Consider the following 25,099-nt stretch of genomic DNA (forward strand, 5'->3'; position numbering starts at 1 on the left):
TCAGGGCACCTCCTTAGCCTGAGGGGCAGTACAGGGGCCCAGGTTCCACGTTTCCTGTTTCCCCCCTACTGACCCGTGACAGTGCCATTTGAGTAGGAGTAAGAATCACCTGGTGCTGTTTGGGAAGGATGTGGAATCGCCTGTTGTCGTTTGGCGAGGAAGCAGAATTGTCTGGTGCCATTTGAGGAGGCAGAGTCCCCTATTGCCCTTTGCAGAGGAGGCAGAGTCGCCTGGTGCCATTTGGGTAGGAGGCGAATCGTTTGATTCCATTTGGGGAGGAGGCAGAATCGCCTGGTGCTGTTTGAGGAAGAGGTAGATTAATCTAGTGCCATTTGTGGGGGAGGCGGAATCGCCTATTGCCGTTTCAGAAGGTGGCAGTCATCTAGTGCCATTTGGGTAGGTGGCAGAGTCACCTACTGCCATGTGAGAAGGAGACAGAGTCACCTAGTGCCATTTGGGAAGGTGGCAGAGTCACCTAGTCCACTTTGGGGTGGAGGTAGTCACCTAGTGCCATGGCATAACTATAATAAGTGCAGTGGTTGCAATCGCACCCGAGCCCTGCAGCCTAGGGAGGCCAAAGGTGCCTTTGGCCCATATGAAATGACCATTACTATTAAATACTCACAAAAGTTAGGCCCTGTTGGAACGTTTGCATTGGAATCCACAATCTTCAAGTTATACCACTGTCTTGTGCCATTTGGGAAGTACAGTTCTGTGCAAATTAATTGGGACAAAGCATTTTTTTAAGTAAAATCGTAAGCTGGTTACCAGTCAGTGATTCAAAACAGTTTTAACTGCTTTGACCAGGTGTGAGTGCCTGTCCAAAGCAGTTAAAACTGGTTTGAATCACTGACTGGTAACCAACTTACGATTTTACTTAAAAAAATGCTTTGTCCCAATTAATTAGCACAGAACTGTATGTGGCATTGCCTAGTGCCGATTAGGGAGGAGGCAGAGTCACCTTGTTCCATTTGAAGAAGAGATGGAGTCACCTGATACTGGTTGCAGAAGAAGCAGAATTGTCTTGTGTTTTGGGAGGAGGCAAAGTCACCGGGTGCCGCTTGGGGAGCAGGCGGAATCGTCTGGTGACTTTGGCCCATATGAAAAAACCATTACTATTAAAGACTTGCAAAATTTGGTACTTTTGCATTGGAACCCACAATCTTCAAGTTATGCCACTGTCTTGTGCCATTTGGGAAGTACGTGGCATTGCCTTGTGCCGATTGGGGAGGAGGCAGAGTCACTTTGTTCCGTTCGAGGAAGAGTCGCCTGATACTGTTTGGAGAAGACGCAGAATTGCCTGGTGCTGTTTGATGAGGAGACAGAGACATCTGGTGCCATTTATAGGAGACTGTTCTCGCACCTTAGGGTAGATAAGAGGCACCGGTACTTTGTTGGAGAAACTTAGCATTACATATACCTACTGTATGTATTACCAATTCAAGTATTTAAGTTACAAAACACATTCTTCCTTGGCCACAAAATACCCCTAAAAAATGCTAAGAAGGGTATGGTCATTCTACTGTAAAAAAAAATATATATAGTGTAACTTCAAGTTTATACATCATATTTCCTTCTCCATTCACATCCAAAGCTGCATATAAAATTCCCGCTATCTGCCATTGCATATTAATTTTCACTGAGCTGGCATTACTTTCAATGTAGATCTGGTTGTAACTAGAGAAGATGTCTATGCACGAGACTGAAACATGTTAGAATCAGCCATGACAGACGAGTGAGAGTGGAAATTCCAGTGTTGGTCTCCTGACATCACAAGTGGAGGTGAGCAGACCTTACCGGAGAGTAAATACTAATAGCCTTTGGCAGGGAATCTGCCAGGAGATACAATTTTGACCAATTATTTTACTAATTCATGAGCCATCATTACAAATTTATGGAAAAGACGACGTCAGAAGGCAGAATGTGAAGGAATTCGCAAGAACTCAGAGTCCAGAGGGGAAAAGTGAATCATTACTAAGAGGCAAAAGTGCAGGAAGACAAATGTAGTGATGGGAAAAATGGCAAAGCCAAAACGCGCTGCAACACCAGTTCTGCCATGTAACAGTGGATTTAAAATGTTGCGCTGCCATTAACTCCGATGTGCCCAACCTCCCTATATATACATATTATTCACTCCACCTGGGACTAATCAGCAGCAGATTTTTCAAGGTGGATTTGCATGTGAAAAATTGTATATTAAAGGTACCACCATACATGCCTAGACACAGAAGGGGGCTGGCTTAGGGGGGCTGGATAAATGCAGCTGTTATGGAAAAGGATACAGATGGGTCACACTGATTATTATGGGGGCAGTTTGATTTTTAGAACAGAAAAAAAAAAATCTTGCATGCTAAATATTTCTTCCATTCGATGAAATATAAAACAAATGAGTTTTAAGACCCATTTCGTTAGCCTCGTTCCACATGGTTATAACATATTTGCATTTGGAAGTCTGAATTACACCTGAAACCTGCCCCATGGACCTACCGAACCTCAATGAGATCACTATAGGGCTCTACAGTGATCTAAGCCCCATTCTGTAGCATTCGGGGGGGAGGAGGGAGGTACTAAAAGTCCAACCAACCTGAGATATTTTCCATTGGGTGGCTAGGATGGGTCAGAATGAAGACATTTCCCTTTCTTCTAAAGCCTTAAGTTGGGTCCAAATGGTCATATTGAAAAATGGGCCAGTTACACCCACAATTTGCAGAAGTGAATGGCTCTGTGTGCTCAACTCCCAGAGCTGCCTTCCAACTCAAATATTATACATGGTCCGGAAATACGCCCATGTACACTGGCTATGATGGGTCTGTGTGACATCCGTCACTGTGTATGGTCTATGGAATGTTCACCCATGTGAATGAGAACCAATGCCAAATTCATACCGTACATTAGCATTTTTTCTAATATGCAAAAAACACACCTGTAAATCTGTTTTTGTGTATTTGCTGCGACTTTTGTTGCATTTTTTTATGCAAATTAAAAGCTGTTTTTTTTGCAGTACCAGCAAAAGGTATGAGATTTCAGAAATCTCACGTGCACACTTGTTATTTTTTCCCAACTGAATTGTTAAACTGCTGCCTGTTAATTCTTTCAGCATTTTTCATAAATAGAAAGCAATGATTAAGTACAAAAACGCAGTAAAAACGCTGATTTTTCAGCCTTTTTGATGATAAAAAGGAACGTACAGCAGAATGTGAAAACCATTTCTTTTTTTTTTAATTATTTTTACCAGGGTTAAACCATAATGTCTTGGTAGCTTTACATGAGCTTGGATGTTAGTAGTACAGTTTAATTATATTAGTGATACAGTTGTGGCCAAAAGTATTGACACCCCTGCAATTCTGTCAGATAATACTCAGTTTCTTCCTGAAAGTGATTGCAAACACAAATTCTTTGGTATTATCATCTTCATTTAATTTGTCTTAAATGAAAAAACACAAAATAGAATGAAACAAAAAGCAAAACATTGATCATTTCACACAAAACTCCAAAAATGGGCCAGACGAAAGTATTGGCACCCGGTTGCACAACCTTTAGCCAAAATAACTGCGACCAGCTGCTTCCGGTAACCATCAATGAGTTTCTTACAATGCTCTGCTGGAATTTTAGACCATTCTTCTTTGGCAAACTGCTCCAGGTCCCTGATATTTGAAGGGTGCCTTCTCCAAACTGCCATTTTTAGATCTCTCCACAGGTGTTCTATGGGATTCAGGTCTGGACTCATTGCTGGCCACCTTAGAAGTCTCCAGTGCTTTCTCTCAGACCATTTTCTAGTGCTTTTTGAAGTGTGTTTTGGGTCATTGTCCTGCTGGAAGACCCATGACCTCTGAGGGAGACCCAGCTTTCTCACACTGGGCCCTACATTATGCTGCAAAATTTGTTGGTAGTCTTCAGACTTCATAATGCCATGCACAAGGTCAAACAGTCCAGTGCCAGAGGCAGCAAAGCAACCCCAAAACATCAGGGAACCTCCGCCATGTTTGACTGTAGGGACCGTGTTCTTTTCTTTGCATGCCTCTTTTTTTCTCCTTTAAACTGTATGTTTATGCCTTTTCCCAAAAAGCTCTACTTTTGTCTCATCTGACCAGAGAACATTCTTCCAAAACGTTTTAGGCTTTTTCAGGTAAGTTTTGGCAAACTCCAGCCTGGCTTTTTTATGTCTCGGGGTAAGAAGTGGGGTCTTCCTGGGTCTCCTACCATACAGTCCCTTTTCATTCAGACGCCGACGGATAGTACGGGTTGACACTGATGTACCCTCGGACTGCAGGGCAGCTTGAACTTGTTTGGATGTTAGTCGAGGTTCTTTATCCAACATCTGCATAATCTTGCGTTGAAATCTCTTGTCAATTTTTCTTTTCCGTCCACATCTAGGGAGGTTAGCCACAGTGCCATGGGCTTTAAACTTCTTGATGACACTGCACACGGTAGACACAGAAACATTCAGATCTTTGGAGATGGACTTGTAGCCTTGAGATTGCTCATGCTTCCTCACAATTTGGTTTCTCAAGTCCTCAGACAGTTCTTTGGTCTTCTTTCTTTTCTCCATGCTCAATGTGGTACACACAAGGACACAGGACAGAGGTTGAGTCAACTTTAATCCATGTCAACTGGCTGCAAGTGTGATTTAGTTATTGCCAACACCTGTTAGGTGCCACAGGTAAGTCACAGGTGCTGTTAATTACACAAATTAGAGAAGCATCACATGATTTTTCGAGCAGTGCCAATACTTTTGTCCACCCTCTTTTTTATGTTTGGTGTGGAATTATATACAATTTGGCTTTAGGACAATTCTTTTTGTGTTTTTTCATTTAAGACAAATTAAATGAAGATAATAATAACAAAGAATTTGTGTTTGCAATCATTTTCAGGAAGAAACTGAGTATTATCTGACAGAATTGCAGGGGTGTCAATACTTTTGGCCACAACTGTATGTGATAAACTAAACAATGCCCTACCAAAGTGTTAAGTAAACAATGTCCTACCAATCCAACTTCCCACACTATTTTTACATTTACGATTGTGTATTTTTTTCATGAACTCATTGACTTTTTTTCCAAAAAATGTTTTAAGGTTTAAGGTTTCACATACGTCTTGTATTGGTAGCCTAACACCTTGTATTGTTCATGCTTGTAAGCAAAGTTTAACCTTTTTTTCTCATAAACTGATAATTTCCTAATCTTCTCCTATCACGCGGAAATGAAAAAAAATGGAAAGATGAAACAAGGATAGCATCCGTTTTTTTTAAGCCATTTTCAAATCAAACCATACTTGTACATGTCTCCATTTTGTATTTTTTTTTTTTTTGCAGACCAATGCACACTTGAAAAAGCCCATAAATTATAATGTGTCCAAGTGCTATCCGCTAAAAAAAAAAAAACTGACGGCAGATGCGAAAATTGGACATGCAAATGGTGTTTAACGCTCAAGACGAAACCCATATTCTGCATAGTAATATTTTATATCCATATTCTGCACAATGAAGCACTAATACAGATGCAGCTGCAGAGCGGATACAAAGGGGTTAACTGTATCCGTAACCCACGTAATACCCCAAGGGGACAGCATTTTTCACAGTAAAATTATCCTTGCAGGGTTCTGGGAAATGATCGTCATTGGTGCTCACATTCTTTATGATTTATTAATGGCGTGCGTGAATTCTAGCAACATCTCTTCGTTGACAATTTGTTTCGCGCCTCTCCGGGAGGAGCGAGGCCGGGGACGAAAACTCATAGAACTCATGGAAATGTAAACAAGTGAATTAATTAAGTTTATTGCGATGTGGGGAAAAAATAGCAGGATTTCCTTGGATAATACGAGGCTCGTGTAGAACAAAAAGCCATTAAGCAGCGGTATATGGCGGGAGTATCAGAGGAACGCGCGGCTTCCAGCACACATTATTTCAACGTACGCCGCAGATTAGAATTTCTGGAACTGTTCTGCAAATCATCCAGACATCTAATGTTCTGCGTAATCAACAGGATTTCTAGGGATAATAGGATTTATTGATATATGGCTGCCCACAGATGGTGCTACTACGAGGCCACAATCTCCATTATTCAGCATGGTTGCATTGCACAGGGTATATTTGGTAGGTTTATGCCAGGGGCCTACAGCGGTTACAGGGTGCTTTGGAGGTCAGTAGTCCCTTAGGAAAGCCTCATATACGCACACACAAGGCCTTAATTATCAAAACACTAAGGATGTCTACGTTTCCCATAGCAACCAATCAGAGAAGAGCATTAATTTCTGAAACAGCTCTGAGGAAATGAAAGCTGAGCTCTGATTGGTTGCTATGGGCAACCCAGACATTATTATTGGTAGGCCATTTTGAGGAATAAGGCCTAGTGTGTGTGAAGGAGGCTTGCAAATTTAATGGCATTTTCAAGTCTTAGGCTATGTGCATACGACATTTATTTCAGACGGATTCCGCTAGAAAAATCGGCCCATAAAATGAACATAGGACATAGCAACGTCAAAACGATGTTCAGTGTCTTATGTCACTTCTTTTAACCACTTCAAGATTTGGAAACCCTGAAAACAAGTAACACGCTTCATAGTATTAAGTAAAAGAAGCCACAGAAACTACGACAAAGCCTCTCTAGGAAAACGACCGCTGACGCAGCTTCACCTGGGAAGACTTGGCTATGTGCGGGTAGGGTTATGTTCACATGGAGTTTTTTGAGTTGGACAAATATGATGAGTTTTTCAAGTAGAAACCACTTCAAGAAATGCTCCTTTTTGGGGAACTTTTAGAGGAAATTTTTCTGAAGTTGTTTTGGAATACAGCTCTGGCATAAATGAAGAGACCACTGCAAAATTTTCATTTTGTCTGATTTTTCTCTTTATATTTTTGAGTAAAATGTAAATTGATCTTTTATTCTATAAACTACTGACAATATGTTTTCGAATTTCCAAGCACTAAATTTTGTATTTATTTTCAGAAAATGAGAAATGGTCAAAAGAACAAAAAATGCAGAGCTTGCAGACCTCAAATAATGCTAAGAAAACAAGTTCAATCATATAGAATCAACAATACTAATGTTTTACCTCAGGAAGAGTACAGAAATCAATATTTTGTGGAATAACTATGATTGTTAATCACAGCTTTCATGCGTCTTGGCATGCCTTCCACCAGTCTTTCACACTGCTTTTGGGTGACCTTATGCCACTCCTGGTACAAACATTTAAGCAGTTCTTATTTGTTTGATGGTTTGTGACTGTCCATCTTCCTCTTGATTACATTCCAGAGGTTTTCAATGGGGTTCAGGTCTGGATATTGGGCTGGCCATGACAGGGCTTTGATGTGGTGGTCCTTCATCCACACATTGATTGACCTAGCTGTGTGGCATGGCGCATTGTCCTGCTGGAAAAACCAGTCCTCGGAGTTGGGGAACATTGCCTGAGCAGAAGGAATCAACTGGTTTTCCAGGATAACCTTGTATGCGGCTTGATTCATATGTCCTTTGCAAAGATTAACTTGCCCAATTCCAGCCTTGCTGAAGCATCCCCAGATCATCACCGATCCTCCACCAAATTTCACAGTGGGTGCAAGACACTGTGGCTTGTACGGCTCTCCAGGTCTCCGTCTAACTATTAGGTGTTGGGCAAAGCTGAAAATTAGACTCATCAGAGAAGATTACCTTACTCCAGTCCTCTATGGTCTAATCCTTATGGTCTTTGGCAAACTTCAGCCTGGATCTCCTTTGCTTCTCATTGATGAAAGGCTTTTTTCTATTTTTACATGACTTAAGCCCTGCCTCTAGGAGCCTGTTATGAACTGTTCTTGCCATGCACTTCGCTCCAGCTGCCATTTGCCATTCCTTTTGTAGGTCACTTGATGTCATCCTGCAGTTGCTGAGTGACATTCGAATAAGATGATGGTCATCCCAGTCAGTGGAGAGTCGTTTTCACCCTCTGCCAGTCTGTAGCTTTGTTGTCCCCAATGTCTGCTGCTTGACCTCGTTGTAATGGATTGCCGTCTTAGAAATTATAAGGATGGAGGCAACATGACGCTCACTGTATCCCTCTGCTAGTAAAGCCAGAATTGAGTCCTTCTTTTCCTCACTCAAGACTTTTCTTTTCAACTCCTTTGGCATGGTTAAAAGTTATTTTTTCATCCTATTACTTTTGGGATATCACTAGCACTTGTTTTGCCATCCAGCTTGTCCTATTACAAGAGGATTATGAACACCACAGCAGGGTTTTTTATACTTTCCTTTGTTAAATAAGATTTGGTTCAGGTGATCACCTATATCAGAAGCACATTAAGGAATGGAATGGCTGTCAGACATGTAGAGAAGCTGATTTTTATAAAATGGTCTCTTAATTTTTGCCAAAGCTGTATTTTATATATTTTTTAAGTCTTTTGATTGCACAGTGCCTGGTTTGGAAAGAATTCCATCGCTATCCAATTCAAAGAAGTGACTTACAATTTTTTTTCTAATAGGGGTTTTTAAAAAAATCTCTTCAGAAAAAAAAACCGCTCCTAAAACTGCTCATTTCAATTTCCTACAGAAATGAATGGGAGCAATTGTCCCAGGTATTTTTAAGAGTTTTTTTTAAAGAGGTTGTCCACTACTTTAACATTGGTGATCTACTGTCTGATCGGTGGTGATGCAACACCCGGCACCCCGCCGATCAGCTGTTCCCAGTGTTGGCCGGACCTGCACAGCACGGCTCCATCTTCTCTATAATGTCTGCATCTGAATATTGCACATCTGCACCCTCTTCAAATCAATAGGGGGCAGATGACCAGTACCCGGCCGCGGCCACTATTTTGGCGACAGAGCTGAGCAGTAACGACTGCCGCCGACACTGGGAACAGCTGTCGCACCCCCACTGAGCAGACATTGATGAACTTTCCTAAGGATAGACCATCAATGCTATAGTAGTGGACAACCTCTTTAAGAAGGATTTTGGAGCAGAACTGAGTTAAAACAAAATCTCAAAAAAGTTAGTTACAGCTCAGCTGTTAGTTCACAAGACTGACAAAGCCATAAAGTAAAATAAAACAATAAAGAATATGCAACCAGTCCAACTATGAAATATTGTAAAATCTTCCTTAAGACAGAACCTGTCACAATGAAAAAGGTGACATAGTGGGCACTATCATTTATGGTTGATTGCTAAGGTGCAACCAAAAAAGGGGCATTTATGTGACCAAATGTCTCCAGTGAACAGAGGTAGAGTGGCCATTTCAATACAAGGGTGTTCGCCAAGGACTCATAATAAGGAGCACTGGCGGACATACCGCCGGTTCAACCTGTGCGGCTGCATCGGGGCCCAGAGGCTCCAGGGGGCCCCTAAAGGTTGGCTAATGAAGAGGGCAATCTGGCCGGTTTCTCAGGGCTCGAGGCTCCGGGAGGGCCCTGGCCAGACTGCCCTCATGTGCGGCAGGCAGGGAGCAATCCCAGCAGCTCCGCTGCCTGCAAGAGAAAATAGGAGCGGAGCTGCAAGGATCCGTCCTTCCTGCCCGGCGGCCGCACTTCCTGTCTCTGACACAGAGAGCAGCGCCTCTGGATGAAGTCATCATTCAGCGGCTGCTGTGCCAGAGCAAGGAAGCGTGGGTGCCAGTGATGCTGCGGACAGGTGAGAGGTGCTGTGTGTGTGTGTATGTATGTACAGTATGTATGTGTGTGTGTGTGTGTAGATGGAGGAGAGGGGAATGATGGGGTGATGGGGAGAAGGCAATGATGGGAGTGATGGGGAGAAGGCAATGATGGGAGTGATGGTGAGAAGACAGTGATAGGGTGGTAGGGGAGAAGGCAATGATGGAGGTGTGGAAAGGGCAATGATGGGGTGGTGAGGCAAAAAGAAATGATGATGGGGTGGTGGGGGAAAATGCAATGATGGTGGTAGTGGAAAGGGCAATAATGGGGGTGGTGGGGGAAAAAAGCAAAGATAGTGGTGGGGGAGAAGGCAATGATGGGGTGGGGGAGAGGACAATAATGGGATGCATGGGAGGAGGACAATGAGTGGTGTGGGGGATTGGGATGGGAGGAAGGGGGACTTATAATGGCCTTAGGAACAGGGGGAGGTGGAGGAAGACATTATCGCTTATTATGTCTAACACAGTCCCTTAGTATATAGTGTACCCACTTACTATGTCTAACACAGTCCCTTAGTATATAGTGTACTCACTTACTATGTCTAACACAGTCCCTTAGCATATAGTGTACGTACTTATTATGTATTACACAGTCCCTTAGTATATATTGTACTCACTAATTCTGTATAACACCATCCTTAGTTACATAGTTTCCTCTTTTATTATGTATAACACAGTCCCTTATTACGTACCATCCTCTCTAGTTATATATGGTGCCATCCCTTATTATATAGCTTCCTCTGCTGTTATGTATAGTGCTGTCTCTTACATAGTGTATTCTTGTTAATTTTGTTATTCACAGCGCCCTCTTGTATTACATAGTTCCCTCTCTTTTTAGAAATAAAAACTGACTGCTGATCGAGGAGCCGGTAACCAGACTACCAGTCCGTAAGCTCCTCCATTAGAAAGGAAGCTTTCCTATGCTCCATCAGCCATCATTGCATTATACAGCTAACAAGACAGGACAGTATGTAATAAAAAACAGGGCTCTATATAATTCAATATGTAAGGGACGGTACTGTACCTAACAAGAGAGGGCACTGTGTAAGGGACAGCAATATACATAATAAAGGAGACTATGTAATATATATACATGTATGTGTGTGTGGCTATATATATATATATGTAGCTTTGTCGCCATAAAAGGAAGGGGGCCCAGACACATTTCTTGCACAGGGGTCCCAAGCTGTCAGTGTCCGCCCCTGATAAGGAGGTTGCCCAGAGTATAAAAGTTGCATCAGAGCGGTGCTCCTCTAGTGCATGGTGGCCAGTGATGTGGCCATGACCATTAATGCCGGAAGGTAGAGATGAGCTATTCGATTTGTGCTGTCATTTTCCGGTGTCCAGTCTTGTCCTCTCTAGCAACTGAACTCCACTTCTGCAGCCAACATCCCTGGCCTGAAACCCTACGACAGCATGACGTTGCATCACGATGTAAGTCATGACATAATGTGAGGCCTAGTTAGATCCAGAGGTGCTCAGAATGGCAGGTGCAGAAGTGTAGACCACCAGAAAAAGGCAACCAGACTGGATGCTGAACCAGGGCAGCACGAACCAAACTATCATATATCCAGACCATGCCCAGTCTAAACTAGTTTTTGTTTTTAAACCTGGATCCCTTCCTTGAAGATTAATTTTTTTTTCTAGAAACAGCGCCACCATCGCTCATAGGCTGTGTCTGGTATTGCAACTCTAGCGACAGCTATGCTGTTTATTAACCATATCAGATATATTTTTCCAATTTTATACAATCCTCATTAAAAATAAAGTTGGCATTTGCCGACTTACGTTCGTAGTGAGGAATAAAAAGGCAACGTCTGATGAAATCTTAATTGGCAGTTCAGCTTTCAAGTCTTAAATAAGCCATTGTCTGCTGCTAAGAGGATATCTGTGCTGACACTCACTGACTATATTATATAGGCGCATGGCGCTGGAGGTTGGCATGGCAGACTGGCACCCTACAGCTCCAACCACTGCATAAATCAGAAGTTCCCTGCAGTCTCGGGGGGGAGTCACGGCCTGTTCGATCCTGTGAGTCACTACAGGCTTTCCCAGCTCATGTGTGGGTGTCTGTAAGCCCCTCTCCTTGTATAGGAGGTTTAATAACACTAATATTACCGATAATAGGATCAGCCGCTACGTGCTTCTTCAGGCCCCACCAGGGGGGATTGGAAGGAAGGAATATGAATTTAATCAAGGAGGAGAATGTAATGCTGCACTAAAATCTGACGGCTTTCATTAAAATAACATGACCCAGGGGAACACACAGAGATCATTCACTAACAATAAAACATGCAAAACTGTTCTACCCCCATTGATTTGTGTAAGTGATGCCTTGAAGACTGGATTTACACCAGTGGGTGAAGAAGGATAGAGGTTTATTATGGAAGACAAAATTACTTCAGTTTTTTGGAGAAAAAAAAAAACCAAACAAAAACATACAAATCCAGATGGAACGCATCAAAATTTTTGGAAAAATATTAAAATTTTTCAAAATATTTTTCAAAAATGTGAACAAAAAAAACAGCAATGTCAAGGCTACCTAAGCTCTTTATGGCAGTTTTAACAGGAACATTTGGGCGCCCATGTTATGGATGCAGGTACGGCCCAATTGACAGCTTTAGGGCTCGATCAGATAGGTATAAATTTGGTCCAATTTTTCAGACAGACTGACGGCATGCATGAAAAAAAATGTATAGCATGCACTACTTTGGTCCGGTTTATGGGCCAGAATAATGTGCGCAATGAAAGGCACCTCCGCCATCCGTCTGCAATGCAATATCCAGTTGCAACTGACCAGAATGATCACTGTTTGGGGGGGCACTATGAAAGTGGTGGGGGGCACTAAAGGTGCTCTGTTTCCCGAGTTTTTTTTGAGACTTTGTAAGAAAGTGTGTATGGGGGGTCCATTCAAAAGTTTGACCCTTCCTTTTCCAGTTTGGGCCCTGATTACAGCCATGTGCATGAAGCCTAAGAATGTGATGGAATCAGCACGGTGCTCCTGTGGATGGTGTGTAAGGAGTTAACTCCACCGCCACTAATAAGGTGTCTAATACCAGAATCCAGACAGTCAAGGGATGATTGATTTCCAAACAACTAGACAGACCAACCTGAAGTTTTTCCCATTTTTTTTAATATCACATAACATAAATACCCCCCCCCCCCACGGGCTTTTATGAAACCCTATGGGGTAATTATCTGGTAGTAGTAATAAGGCTCCTGCAGCGAGGCATTGCTGTAAAAATTCAGACGCTTGACAGGAAGGGTTGACATAATTGTGTAATGATTCACTGTTTGTCAACACTTATTAAGGAGGGCAGCGGATAGGAACGATGTGACACAGGCGCAACAACGCCGACCTGCCCCGGGTACTGCACACTGGCGTTCACGCCATCTAACATGTCCTGCCCTCTCAATGGCAAAAGAAACTAGTATTATAATTGTCACCAGCTGAGAAGAGTCGTGTCCCTATAAATGGGTCACGGGCACAAATGTCGCAGCGCTGCATATGTCACGTGTAGCAGAGCAGAGTTTGTCTTTTGGATGAAGCAGAGCTGGGACTGTCCGATGCTGCATTGGATCTTGGATGCATATCGCCAGTTTAGAGACCATGTGCGAAAGCAGTATATAGACCCGTTGTTCATGAAGTCCCCCGCTATGTCGCTCCCACTATTTCCCATGAAATTTATCAGTACAGGCCCCTACACTTAGTCTGAAGGAAAATAAGATGCAGTAGACCCCTGTACCTGCAGAGCCCTTGTAGCTGCACTGGTTGCACGTATGCTATGTCTGCCCACACTTGGCATCTTTCATTATTATTTTCCTTTTGACATTTTTTTCCAAAAAATGTGCTGTGTGTGGATTTAGACTTTGGACATATTTAGACTCAGTAGAATTTCATGGCATATACCTCTGATTGCAGGCACCAGCATACGCCGCCATATAGGTGTGCCGTGACACGTCATTTATTGACTCCGATTGTAGCAAGCCATTAGATAGGCAAGTGACATATACTTTCCCGATAGTGTGACCTGAGCTGTATGACTGCATATACCGTCAATGTCTCATTCTGTGACCATTGTGCTTTTCTCCATCCTCTTATTTTCTGACAGTGCAGTTATACAGGCCAGTTCTGCACAAAGGTTCAATCAGGGCTGGGCCCCTTCTCTCCAAGGACCCAATGAGCTGTCTTTTTGGTATACAGTATATGTCTTTGACTTTTATATTTAAAGAACACTTTCCCTTTAAATTCCCCAAAATTCATCAATTCCCAGAGTCGTCTTCTCTTGTCAGGTTGTTAAAAATTCTGCTTAATCATTTCTGGTATCTGTTTGTGAAAAAATTCAGAGAGAATCAACAAAAAGCCTTCCATTAAGAATGGATATAACACTGCCAAATTTTGCACCCATAAAATCGATCTTTTATCGCCAACACTATACTTCCATTTAGTACCATGATATTTACAAAACATACTGCCATATAATGCCTTATTAATGCACCCATGCAACAAACAAAATACTGCAATATATTGCTGAAAAAATGCTGCCAATCAAGTCTGAAAATACTTCACTGACTTATCTAAATAATACCGCCATATAATGCCAAACTAATGCTCCCATACAGAGCTGACAAAATACTCCCAATAAATTTCCCTCTTCATACTTAAATTCTGACATTTAATGCCAAGTTAATGCTCCCATACAGTGCAGACAGAATACTGCAAAATAACTATCCGCACAATACTGCCATTCAACATCTAAAAAATGATGGGTCATATCTAAAAAATACTGTAATATGATGCCTAGTAAATGTTTTAATATACTACCAGCAAAATACTGCAATATAATGCTGACACTATACTGCCATTCACTGCCTAATAATACTGCAATATAATGCTGACACTATACTGCTATTCAATGCCTAAAAATACTGCAATGGTATATATAAAAAATATTGCCATGCAATGCATAATAAATTCTCCCATACAGCAGCTATAAAATACTGCAATATAATGCCCACGCAATGTCTATATAACTGCCATACTATATCAAAATAATACCGCTATTTAATGCTTAATTAATGCTTCTGTCCACCTCCAATAAAACACTGCAATGTATTCCCAAAACAATACTGCCATACTTTATCAAAATAATACCGCCATATGCCTATTTTATGCTTTTATACAGCATTGACACAATACCGCCATATAATTTCTACAAGTATTGGAAATCTATATCTAACAAATACCACCATATAATGCCTAATTTATGCTCCTATACAGTTCCCTCAAAATATTGCCATACATTACTCATGTACAGCGTGATATAAATATAATACCGCCATATAGTGCCTAAATAATATGTTGCATCCAAATAATACCCCCTTAAAAAGCCATCACTACAATATAGTCCTGCTGTAGTGAGGACCAACCCTTTAGTTACATTTTCGGGGATTTTTGTATGTTAGGCAGACGGCACGTCTTCTTGAACAGTCCCTGGACTATATATAGACTGTGCAATTACAAATTATAATTATCCCCAAATTGTTAGCATAAAGCATACGTTTGTCATCCTCCTCAATCACGGCTCCGAGTGCAGGTCTTCTTGAACGTGATGGATGCAGATTTAGATAAGGTCACATTTGGCCATGTGTGAAGACATTGAGAGAGCGAGGAAGGTATTACAGGGCAGTAAATCACCCGCGTCAGACTGTAATTAATAACGCTGGAATTAAACAGTTTCTTTCGATGACAGACGAGACAGTCCATTCTTAAAGTGACCATGCCACCAATATTCTGTTAGGTCCCTCAACCGCTTTGGTGTTGATTCTGTAAGAGGCGATGTCCATCTTGTCTATGCCTAGCATAATAGTTGATGGCAGATATTGTTTTTATGGCCATACTCAATTGGTTTCGTTTGTAGAACATTTGGGCAGAATTCATGTGGAACAGTTGGATACAGTCCATGTAAGAGAAGAGGACAAGGTCCATATAGGAAAAGTGGACTAGGTACATGTAGAAAAGATGGAAAGGACCCATTTAAAATGGTGATGAAGGGTTTATGTAGGATATTGACTCTGTGTAGGATCTATAAGGAATAGTAGGACACAACCCATGTAGAACAATTGATAGGGAACAAGTAGACAAGATCTATGTGGCACAGGTAGAAAGGGTCCTTGCAGCACAGGTGAATCTGCTTCTTGGGGCACAAGTGGACAGGGTCAATGTAGAATAGGTGGACACATTTGTTTTAAAATAAATGGACAGGATCCATGAAGAACAGGTGAACAAGGACCATGCAGGACAAAAGGACAGGGTTCATGAAGAACCGGTGGGCAAGGACTATGTAGTTGCATATGGACAAGGTCCATGAAGAAAAGGTGGACAGAGTCCATGTAGTACAAATAGAGTTTATGAAGAACAGTTGGACAAAGTCCATGTAATACAAATAGGTAGGGTTTATGAAGAACGGGTGGACAGGGTCCATGTAGTACAAATGGGCATGGTTCATGAAGAGTAAGTGGACAAGGTCCTTGTAGCACAAAATGACAGGATCCATGAAGACAAGGTGGACAAGGTCTATGTAGTACAACTGGATAGAATTCATGCAGAACAGCTGGACAAGGTCCATGTAATACAAATGAACAGGATCCATAAAGAATCGGTAGACAAGGTGCATGGAGAACAACTCGACAGAGTCCATGAAGAACCAGTGGACAAAGTCTATGCAGTATCTATGCAGGGTCCATGAAGAACAGGTGGACAAGATCCATGTAATAAACATGGACAAAATCAATGAAGAATAGATGGACAAGGTCCATGTAGAACTAATTCCATAGAGACAAATGCGGCACACAAGTAAAAGAGATGATCAGGGTTCGTGTGGAACTTTTGGACAATGTCCACATACATTAATTGGACAGCCTGCATGAGACACAGCTGGACAAGGTCCATGTAGGTCAGATGGAAAGGGTCTATGTGGAGCAAAAGAACAGAATGTATTAAGAACAGGGGGCGAAAATCCAGGGAACATATGAAACAGATTGACTGGACCCACATAGCACAGGTGGATTGGGTCCATGTGGCACCAGTGGAAAGAGTCCATGTAATGGAAATGCGAAGAGACAGGTTCTGATGAAGCACCATGAATGGTCCCTGATCCACCTATTATTAAACGTTCTTCTTGATGTTTCTGAAAACATTACTTACAGGATAGAACTACTGTGAGGTCCCGAAATAGTGACTTGTATTTGATATGCAGGAATTATTACTCCGCTCTTATTACTGGATACCATTAGGTGTCATCCTCAGTCATCCTTGGCCCATCATTGACTCCACCATGGTGGCACCACCGCTCCGCACAGACACGGTTATAGTGTTACTGCACAACTCTTGTAAACAATATCATAAATCTTGAAGTGATAAGCTGGAGACGCTCGTCCGGGTGGAGAAGACGAGACAGATTTCCATATAGATTGTTTGTGCATCTCTATATTCATAAAACGCATCGGGAATCTCTGTGTAAAGAAACTCCCCATTGCTCACATGCCAACCATGGATAATGTAAATGGACATTCCCAACCTATTTCTCTTAAATTATATCCCAAACCATAGACTTTGAGTTGTTTTCTGCCATCAGGTCGGTTCTTGGTTACATCGGTTTCCAGAAAAGTTTGATGGACACCAATTCAGTATCTACTGGAGCTGTCACTTAACTTTCCAGATCTCTTGAATGGCCAAATCTGATTGATTTTTTCCTTACAAGTGGTGTGAAGTGCAGAAAACCCATTTTTATATTTCCTTTTTGGAAATTCCGACTGAGGTAAAATACAGGGGGGTTCGCTATTCAGGACCCTTATCTATTGACAAAAGTAGAGAGCAGCTATTGTACAAAGAGTAAGAGTCAGTGATAAGCGGTCATAAAGGAGCGCTTAGGAAGCAACCCAGGGGTGGACAGGATGTCGGGTCTCCACCGCAGCTCCAGCCGAGAACCTCTGGAGGATGGGAGCAATGAGAAAATGTAAAACGGTCTTAGGAGCGCAGGAAAGAGACTCAGATGAGAGATGGGGTTAAACCACAACGCGTTTCGACAGAGGATCCGTCTTCACCAGGTGGATCATCCACCTGATGAAGACTGATCCTCCGTCGAAACGCGTTGTGGTTTAACCCCATCTCTTGTCTGAGTCTCTTTCCTGCGCTCCTAAGACCGTTTTCCATTTTCTCGTTGTACAAAGAGTGTCTCTCACTCAGGAGCACCCGTTATGTTCAATCATTCCACATATAGCCCATTCATTTACTTGGGAATCATGTAATACTTCATTTCCCCTGTGATGGTGCTGCAGGAAAACAAAACACTTCTCATACAGTTTACAGTTAAGGAGGATCGCAGGAGATCTTAGCGGGTCATACTTTGAGACCTTCAGCAAAGCTCCACCACCACATAGGTAAAGGGAATCTACTAATCGGGGGTATTGGAGGGCAGGGTTGCCCTTTTATCCTAGAAGGGATGGGGCAAACAAGCACAGGTCCTTGAGAAAGGGTTCATGATGGTTTGAACCAGACCTAAAGGGGGATCTACTGACACGTTAGACGCCGGGCCCCTCTATTCTCTGTATTTCTCTGTAGATGGCAGCCGCAAAGAAGTGCCCATAGATGGCATATGTCATATGTATACACAAAGCCTATTTCCTCTCTATATTATATACCGTATACTACAGTGTTGATTGATCACATCCATGTATGAATACACTTAGGGTGTAATTGCTTTTCACATCCGCCGTATCTCGGAGCGCGGAGTCTCAGTGCACTCTCTGAAGTCTGCAGTGTTTGTGAGATGCGCTGGTCGGGCCAAGATTTCCCGTAACTCGTCTCCGCTTTTACGCCAATTACACTCATTTGCTGCTGGAGAGAAAGTTCAGCTCACAACTATATATGTAAAGGTACAGACAGGAGAGCGGGCATTTAACATTTCCACTACACGGCGCTGCCTGCTGGGGTGCACTTATACCACGAGCAATCTCATCTACATTAGCCCACAGAGGAGGACTGAGCCGAGGGGAAGGAGAGGATGGGTGGATAGATAGAAACAAAGGATAGATCATAAATAGATAGATAATAGATGGATAGATAGATAATAGATAGATGGATAGAAGAATAGATGATAGACAGAAGGATGGATAGATAGAAGGATAGATGATAGATAGATAATAGATGATAGATACATAGATAAATGATAGATAAAAGAATAAAAGAGAAAAAAGGAGGCAGCACTCCAATAAATGATGAAAAAAGTGGACTTTATTAGCCCATATGGTGTGGCAACGCTTCGGCTGTGACCAGCCTTTCTCCTTTCTCTTCCTTTTGGCTTGAGATAGGCTGGTCACAGCAGAAACGTCGCCACACCATATGGGCTAATAAAGTCCACTTTTTTCATCATTTATTGGAGTGCTGCCTCCTTTTTTCTTTTTTATTATTTATACAAATGGATATTTTTTTTTGAAAGGCCCTGCTCCCTGAATACATCTATAGGATGCTGTTCCATTTTTCTTCTTCTAGATTGGATAGGCAGATGATAGATAGATAGCATAGATGATAGATAGATAAATAGATAGATAGATCAATGATAGATTGATGATAGATTATAGATAGATAGATAGATAGATAGATAGATAGATAGATAGATAAAGAGATAGAAGGATAGATAATAGATGGAAGGATAGATAATTATAGATAGGATAGATAGATGATAGATTATAGATAGAAGGATGGATAGATAGATAGATAATAGAAGGATATATAGATAGATAGATGATAGATTATAGATAGATAGATAATAGATTATAGATAGATAGATAGATAGATGACAGATACATATGAAAAGGAAACACTGCAACACTCTTTGAGGGCCAAGGTATATGAAAACACTGGAAACATTAAATCTAAGCTGTATTGTTAGTCAATAAGATGTCCTTACAAAAACATGAAGATTTTTAGCACATAAATTGGCCAATTCATATTTGCCCATCAACAACGGCAAGGTGACACTTCTCTGCTGGGTCCTATCCTACTGTACATGCATCACTTGGGCTATCAGCATACAGTTACATGGACAAACCTGTCTCTCCAGGGCTATGAGCCTACAATTTAAGGGCAAGTAGAACCCTGTTAACATCACCTGCAGGTTAATGGGAGGATTGCCAAGTCAGACAGGAGGCAATCACACCTCCAATAGTAAAATATAGGGAAAAACCTGACCAGCACCTCCTTAGTGTGAACAGCTGCGATGGCTACATAATATGAAAAGGAAACACAGCAGCCTCTGTAAGGGCTAAGATATATGAAAACACTGCCTGTACCTGTTCACACTAAGGAGGTGCTGGTCAGGTTTTTCATGATTGATAGATATGAGATAGATAATAGATAGATGGATAGATGATAGATAGATAGATAGATAGATAGATAATAGATGGAAAGCAGAATACTACAGGGATAGTTGGATATGATGCTGGATTTTGGCTGTATCTGTGTGGCGGTGACATTATATCTGTGCGGTGATATATGGCGCTGTATCCTATAGGTAGATGATTGCGGTATTTATAACCGCACACGTTTCGCTCGCTCTGTGTGAGAGGAGCAGATCTGTTTTCCTCCCTGGAGACGGGAACACCAGCACAGGCCTCCAGGATTTTCCGCTCCGCACAGTGTGAATTATCTTGCTCCCCGTCCATATGCTGCGCCTGTTCCCCCTCACTGCCGAGTCACGGCGCCTCTAGAACATCTCATGCTGTTTTCTATGGGCGCAGACACGTAGCGCGAAATGCTTAACCTCTGCACCGCCAGCCTGTGGCCATAGCAGAATAGACAGAGTGGTGACATTATCCCATGTCCTCCATACTGTGGAGCTCCCGGGTGCTTCAGGCCCCCACCCTCCCCAGATCCACATTAACCCTTAGCTAATAGCAATCTGTACAGTTACTTTCCACCCCAATAGATCTTGGATTGGAATCCAGCGTTAATTGAGCGAGTACAACAATCCGCTGAAGCCAGCAGAAGTAATTAAGAAGGATCCAGAATTGAGTTTTTTTTCCCTAATATCTGCTGCGATTAGAGATCAGCGAGCCGGTGATACCCCATACCATCCTATAATGAGACGCATAGGATGGCCTGGATTACTAGTCGAAATCCGCAACAATATACATTACAAATCCTGCGCACTCCTCCGAAATTAACTTAAAAGGCACCGATATGTGCGGTGGTGTAGTATGTTACAGATGTAGAAGAGCTGTATTCGTCATTGTACTCTATGACGGGGTGTATTCAGATCTGTGGTTGATAAACCCACGTAAAAACACTTTTAAAAATACCGCAAACAGTTTTGTCGCTTTTTCCATTGCGCAGATGCAAACTTTAATACTGCAGCCCACAATTCACTTGTTTAACGCACATCCTTATTAATGAACAAACTCAGCTCTGCTATATCTAATACACCCTGCAAAACTAGGGAAAACTCAGCTCCACCGTCTCGCAAAGCGTCACGCTACATATCACAAGCTCAACTCTGCTGCATTCCGAACTACTTCAATATTACACGTTGCTGCGATCTCAGGAACATCACATCCTAGGATACATCACAAACTCAGCTCTGCTATTTTTTGTGATAAATTCACTCTTGCTTCACTCGTGAAAAAAAAAAATCAGCTTTCTCTATCCAAGATACCGAGCCTTGCTACGTATAACAAAAACTCAGCTCTGCTATTTTTTAATAAACCCAGACAAATTCACCTCGACATCCCTCCTACAGATAACAAACTCATCCCAGCTATGCTTAACGAACCCAGTCCTTCTAAATCATGTATATTCAGCTCTGCTATCTCTGCCATGCCTCATGCTGTTATCTCTGGCAAAACCCAGTACTGCTACATCTGACAAACTCATTTATACTACATATGAACATGCCTTGTCATTACATTGGGGGGATTGTCTTGATTTTGGCTAATGCTAAAGTGTAACTCTACCCAGAATGCATAATGGCTCTTTTTTATGGTCCCCATATCCGGGGTTAGGAATTCTGGAACTATAACTTCCAGCATGTCTCTACAACTATTCTGGTATACTGGGAGTTGTAGTTCCCCACCAGCTGAGGAGCCACAAGTTGCAGACCACCGCCTTATGGTATAGGTTCCATCAGAGGTGCTTAGAACATCGTATTGGATTTTTGGTAGCAGAAATCTCCGATGAGTGTGGATGGTCTCTGGTATCTCATTGAGGTATTCAGCAAGGTCACAACTATGGGGATGCAGTGCAGTGGATCTTGTAATATAAGGGGGGGTCCCATATATTTCTATACAGTGAACATTTGTATTGTAAATCATGTCCTGGATCTTGTCTTTAATCCACTGTCCAGGACCTTTCTGCTCCAGATTCTGGACCTTGGCTCCATGCACAATACCCCAGATACTGGAAATGATTCACCATTGTCTCCATCACTAGAATGTGAAATGAGATCCTCCTACACTAAATCTAGATACAATGCCCCACACATTGGACCTGAACTGGACCCATGCCCACAAAGAGAACCTGCATATTAGATGCTGGGTGAGGTAGGATGCAATGCCCAAACCACAGGACCTGATGGACCACAAGATGGACATTGATCCAAGCACCTGATTACGGAGCCATGCAACAAACCGTGGTCTTACTGGACTCATGACATCTCAAAAAACCCTTACACCCTTACAGTAGATATTGATGAGCACCTAACATGATAAACCATGATACCTAAGACTCCGGACCTGATTGTCCCCTGGATGGTCCTGAATAAAAACCACACAATCAACTATGGTACAACTGGACTGATGCCCACGAAGAGCACCCCATACTTTAGATATTGATGAGTGCCACAAGGAACTAAGGCCAAGAACGGGACCACAGGATGGACCTTGATTCAATGACCTAAATACACAGGAAAAAAACTGTGCTTATGCCCCAAACCCCATATATAAAAATTGAGGCACCATGCCCTGATTGACCGCGCGATGAATCTTATTTTGCACATTGGTCCTGAGCATCCTCACACAATGGACCATAGTATGTTGCCTGATAAACTGCACCGATGCCCGACACAAAGGACCCACGGTGAATATGGCACCCCGTGCACTCAACACATTGGACCTTGATCCAATGCTAAACACAATCTTTTATTGCACCTTACCCTGTGGCCAGGTGTAATGTCCCACACACTGATGGTAAGTAAGAAACATTGGACCTTGGTGCCATGCCCAAGAAAATAGCTAGACACCAAATGATCCAACCTGAGGGGCACAGCTGGTGGAGGGCAACCTGGCTTCCAACAGATCATTCTGTCTTGGCTAACACAGGGCTGAGGCAGAAAAATGGACCCTTGCCCTGGGAGAAGGACATTCTTGTTGCATCGCAACCAGATCTGGTCCCAAAACCCTAGAAGCCCAGAATGCAATGTAACCCTTTCCTGAACACTTTTCAGAAACCTTCACCCCTGGAGCTATCCTTACCTGCATGATACAGTGATCTCGATCTTTGTGGCTGGCACGCTGCTGTGTACAGGGTCAAAGTCTCCAATAGATGCCATTCTCCTGGAGTCTGCAGGTCCACCTGCTGCTAGAGATGGTCTATGTCCTGGGGTGATCTTCAGCTCTGGTAAGTCAAGGCTGCAGGGCTATCATCAAGAGCTTAAGAAGAGGTCCAAGATGCCAGTCCATGAAAACTAGAACAGAAGAAGACACAACACGTAGAAAACTCCTGGTGGCTTTCTGGGTGGAAGGAGTCTGAGATGTTTTCTGAGACACTCGGTGGGACTTGCCATCCTTTCTAATCCCCAGGTGGCAGGATTTCTAGAGTAACATCCCTGCTTTTATCAAAGTCTCTCCATATCTGTGTCACTATTAACCCTATCAGAGAAGTAGGACGCCCTCAATATTCTGGATTCATTCGGGGTCTACACCCCCAACACCTTCCCCTTTTTTGGGCGCAGTCCAATGGCGCCCACTCACTTACACAGTGGCATTTTCTATGTGCAGTTTGGAAGCTCTGCTGGTGTAATACCAGTGCCATACTGGGATTAACCCACCACAGATGTATCAGGGAATTAAATTCTAGCTGAGATTTTGCCTTTGCTACATCTGTTGCATTTTCCTCCCAATTCTCAATCCCAAGACCCAGATATTGCAGAATATTCAAGATCTATTCATTGAGGAGGCAACAAAGTTTCTTTAGGCTGCAGCAAAGGAAAGCAAGGAGGAAAAAGCTGAAAGTCCCCATAATAATAAGCCAGGAGGGGCAGAAGATGATAGAAAATGCATTAAAGTTGTATTTACCTGTGAAGTTGCAGGGGGGGCAGTGTTGGCTGGATCACTGCTGGAGACCCCCCAATGCCTTTGGTCCTCACTCAGCTCTCTCATATACATGCCATTATCCTAGGTTTGTGCAAAAAATATAGAGGATGCGAGGAACCAACCTGTATCTATGAATATTGTGCACAGAATCCCTCAATGGATGCGAGTAGTGGCTGCCTGTGATGTCAATGGGCCACCTAGTGGTGACGTGCGGTACAGCAGCTATTATCCTGCGGTCATGCTTGCTTCACAGATTTTAGGCTTTGAATAGGGCATTTGGCTGAAATTCTGGCTGTCTGATGTTTTACTGTTTTCTAGAAATATGGATGGCATCGTGATTTACTTAACCTTTGGATTCTCTCTAAATTTATACTTAGGGCAATTGCATTAAATCTTTATGCATGTAAAGGGATTGCCATAATAATAACATATTAGGGGGATTGTTAGATATGCAGCCAGTGGTGGACACAGACATAAGAGGGTCTCTAACAGAAGCTTCTGGCTGCTTTGGAGCTGGTAGTGGCCTCCTTTCGTCTTGTGCCCCTGTGCGGCTGCACTGGTTGCACCAATGGAATATCCAATATTCTCCCGATTTCAGCATCTGATGTGATTAGCAATGATGCTTTGCACATATGAATGACTGAAAACTTATTATGTGTGTCCTATGGGCCTCTGACTACAGACTGCTATGCAACTGGTATTTTGTAGTCAGAGGGGGAGGGGCAGTTGTCATATTTTGACCATCTTAGCATACACATACCTTAAAGGTTTCAAACCTCGATGCAAATGCTAAAACTGTACTGTGAGGATACAATACATATACTATACAAGTGCCCTCACCTACCATGGTATTATTTTATGACAGAGAGACCCCTGAAGGCACCGTGACCTCAGAACCCCCCATTGCTACATCCTTGCAACAAAGCTTAATTACAGAAGTGAAGCATATCTAATAATAAAAGCATCTTAGCATATAAAGCATTTTTCTGAATATTTAGTAAAGAATATTGATAATAATAAATAGTAAAAATAATTAACAGTAAACAATAATATATAATAGTAAGTATTAAGTAATAAATAAAATGTCACGGGGCAGTAGTGGGAAAACAGGGGGTGAGGAAC

At 42.4% G+C, this 25,099-nt stretch overlaps 1 protein-coding gene across 1 annotated transcript in view; it reads right to left on the minus strand.

Annotated features, from left to right (window-relative positions):
* Positions 1 to 24,143, minus strand: part of CPNE9 (copine family member 9) — a 296,707-nt gene extending 272,564 nt beyond the window's left edge. The window contains exons 1-2 of the mRNA XM_073569670.1: positions 23,960 to 24,143; positions 23,138 to 23,349 (exon numbers count right to left, since the gene is read on the minus strand). Of these exons, the coding sequence (XP_073425771.1) occupies positions 23,138 to 23,214 (77 nt within the window). The 5' untranslated portion in view covers positions 23,215 to 23,349; positions 23,960 to 24,143. The remainder of the gene's footprint in view (positions 1 to 23,137; positions 23,350 to 23,959) is intronic.
* Positions 24,144 to 25,099: the final 956 nt, after the last annotated feature.

This window comes from Dendrobates tinctorius, unplaced genomic scaffold (genome assembly GCF_039654945.1).
Source record: "Dendrobates tinctorius isolate UK_male_01 unplaced genomic scaffold, ASM3965494v1 ptg000027l, whole genome shotgun sequence".
Taxonomy (NCBI): Eukaryota; Metazoa; Chordata; class Amphibia; order Anura; family Dendrobatidae; genus Dendrobates; species Dendrobates tinctorius.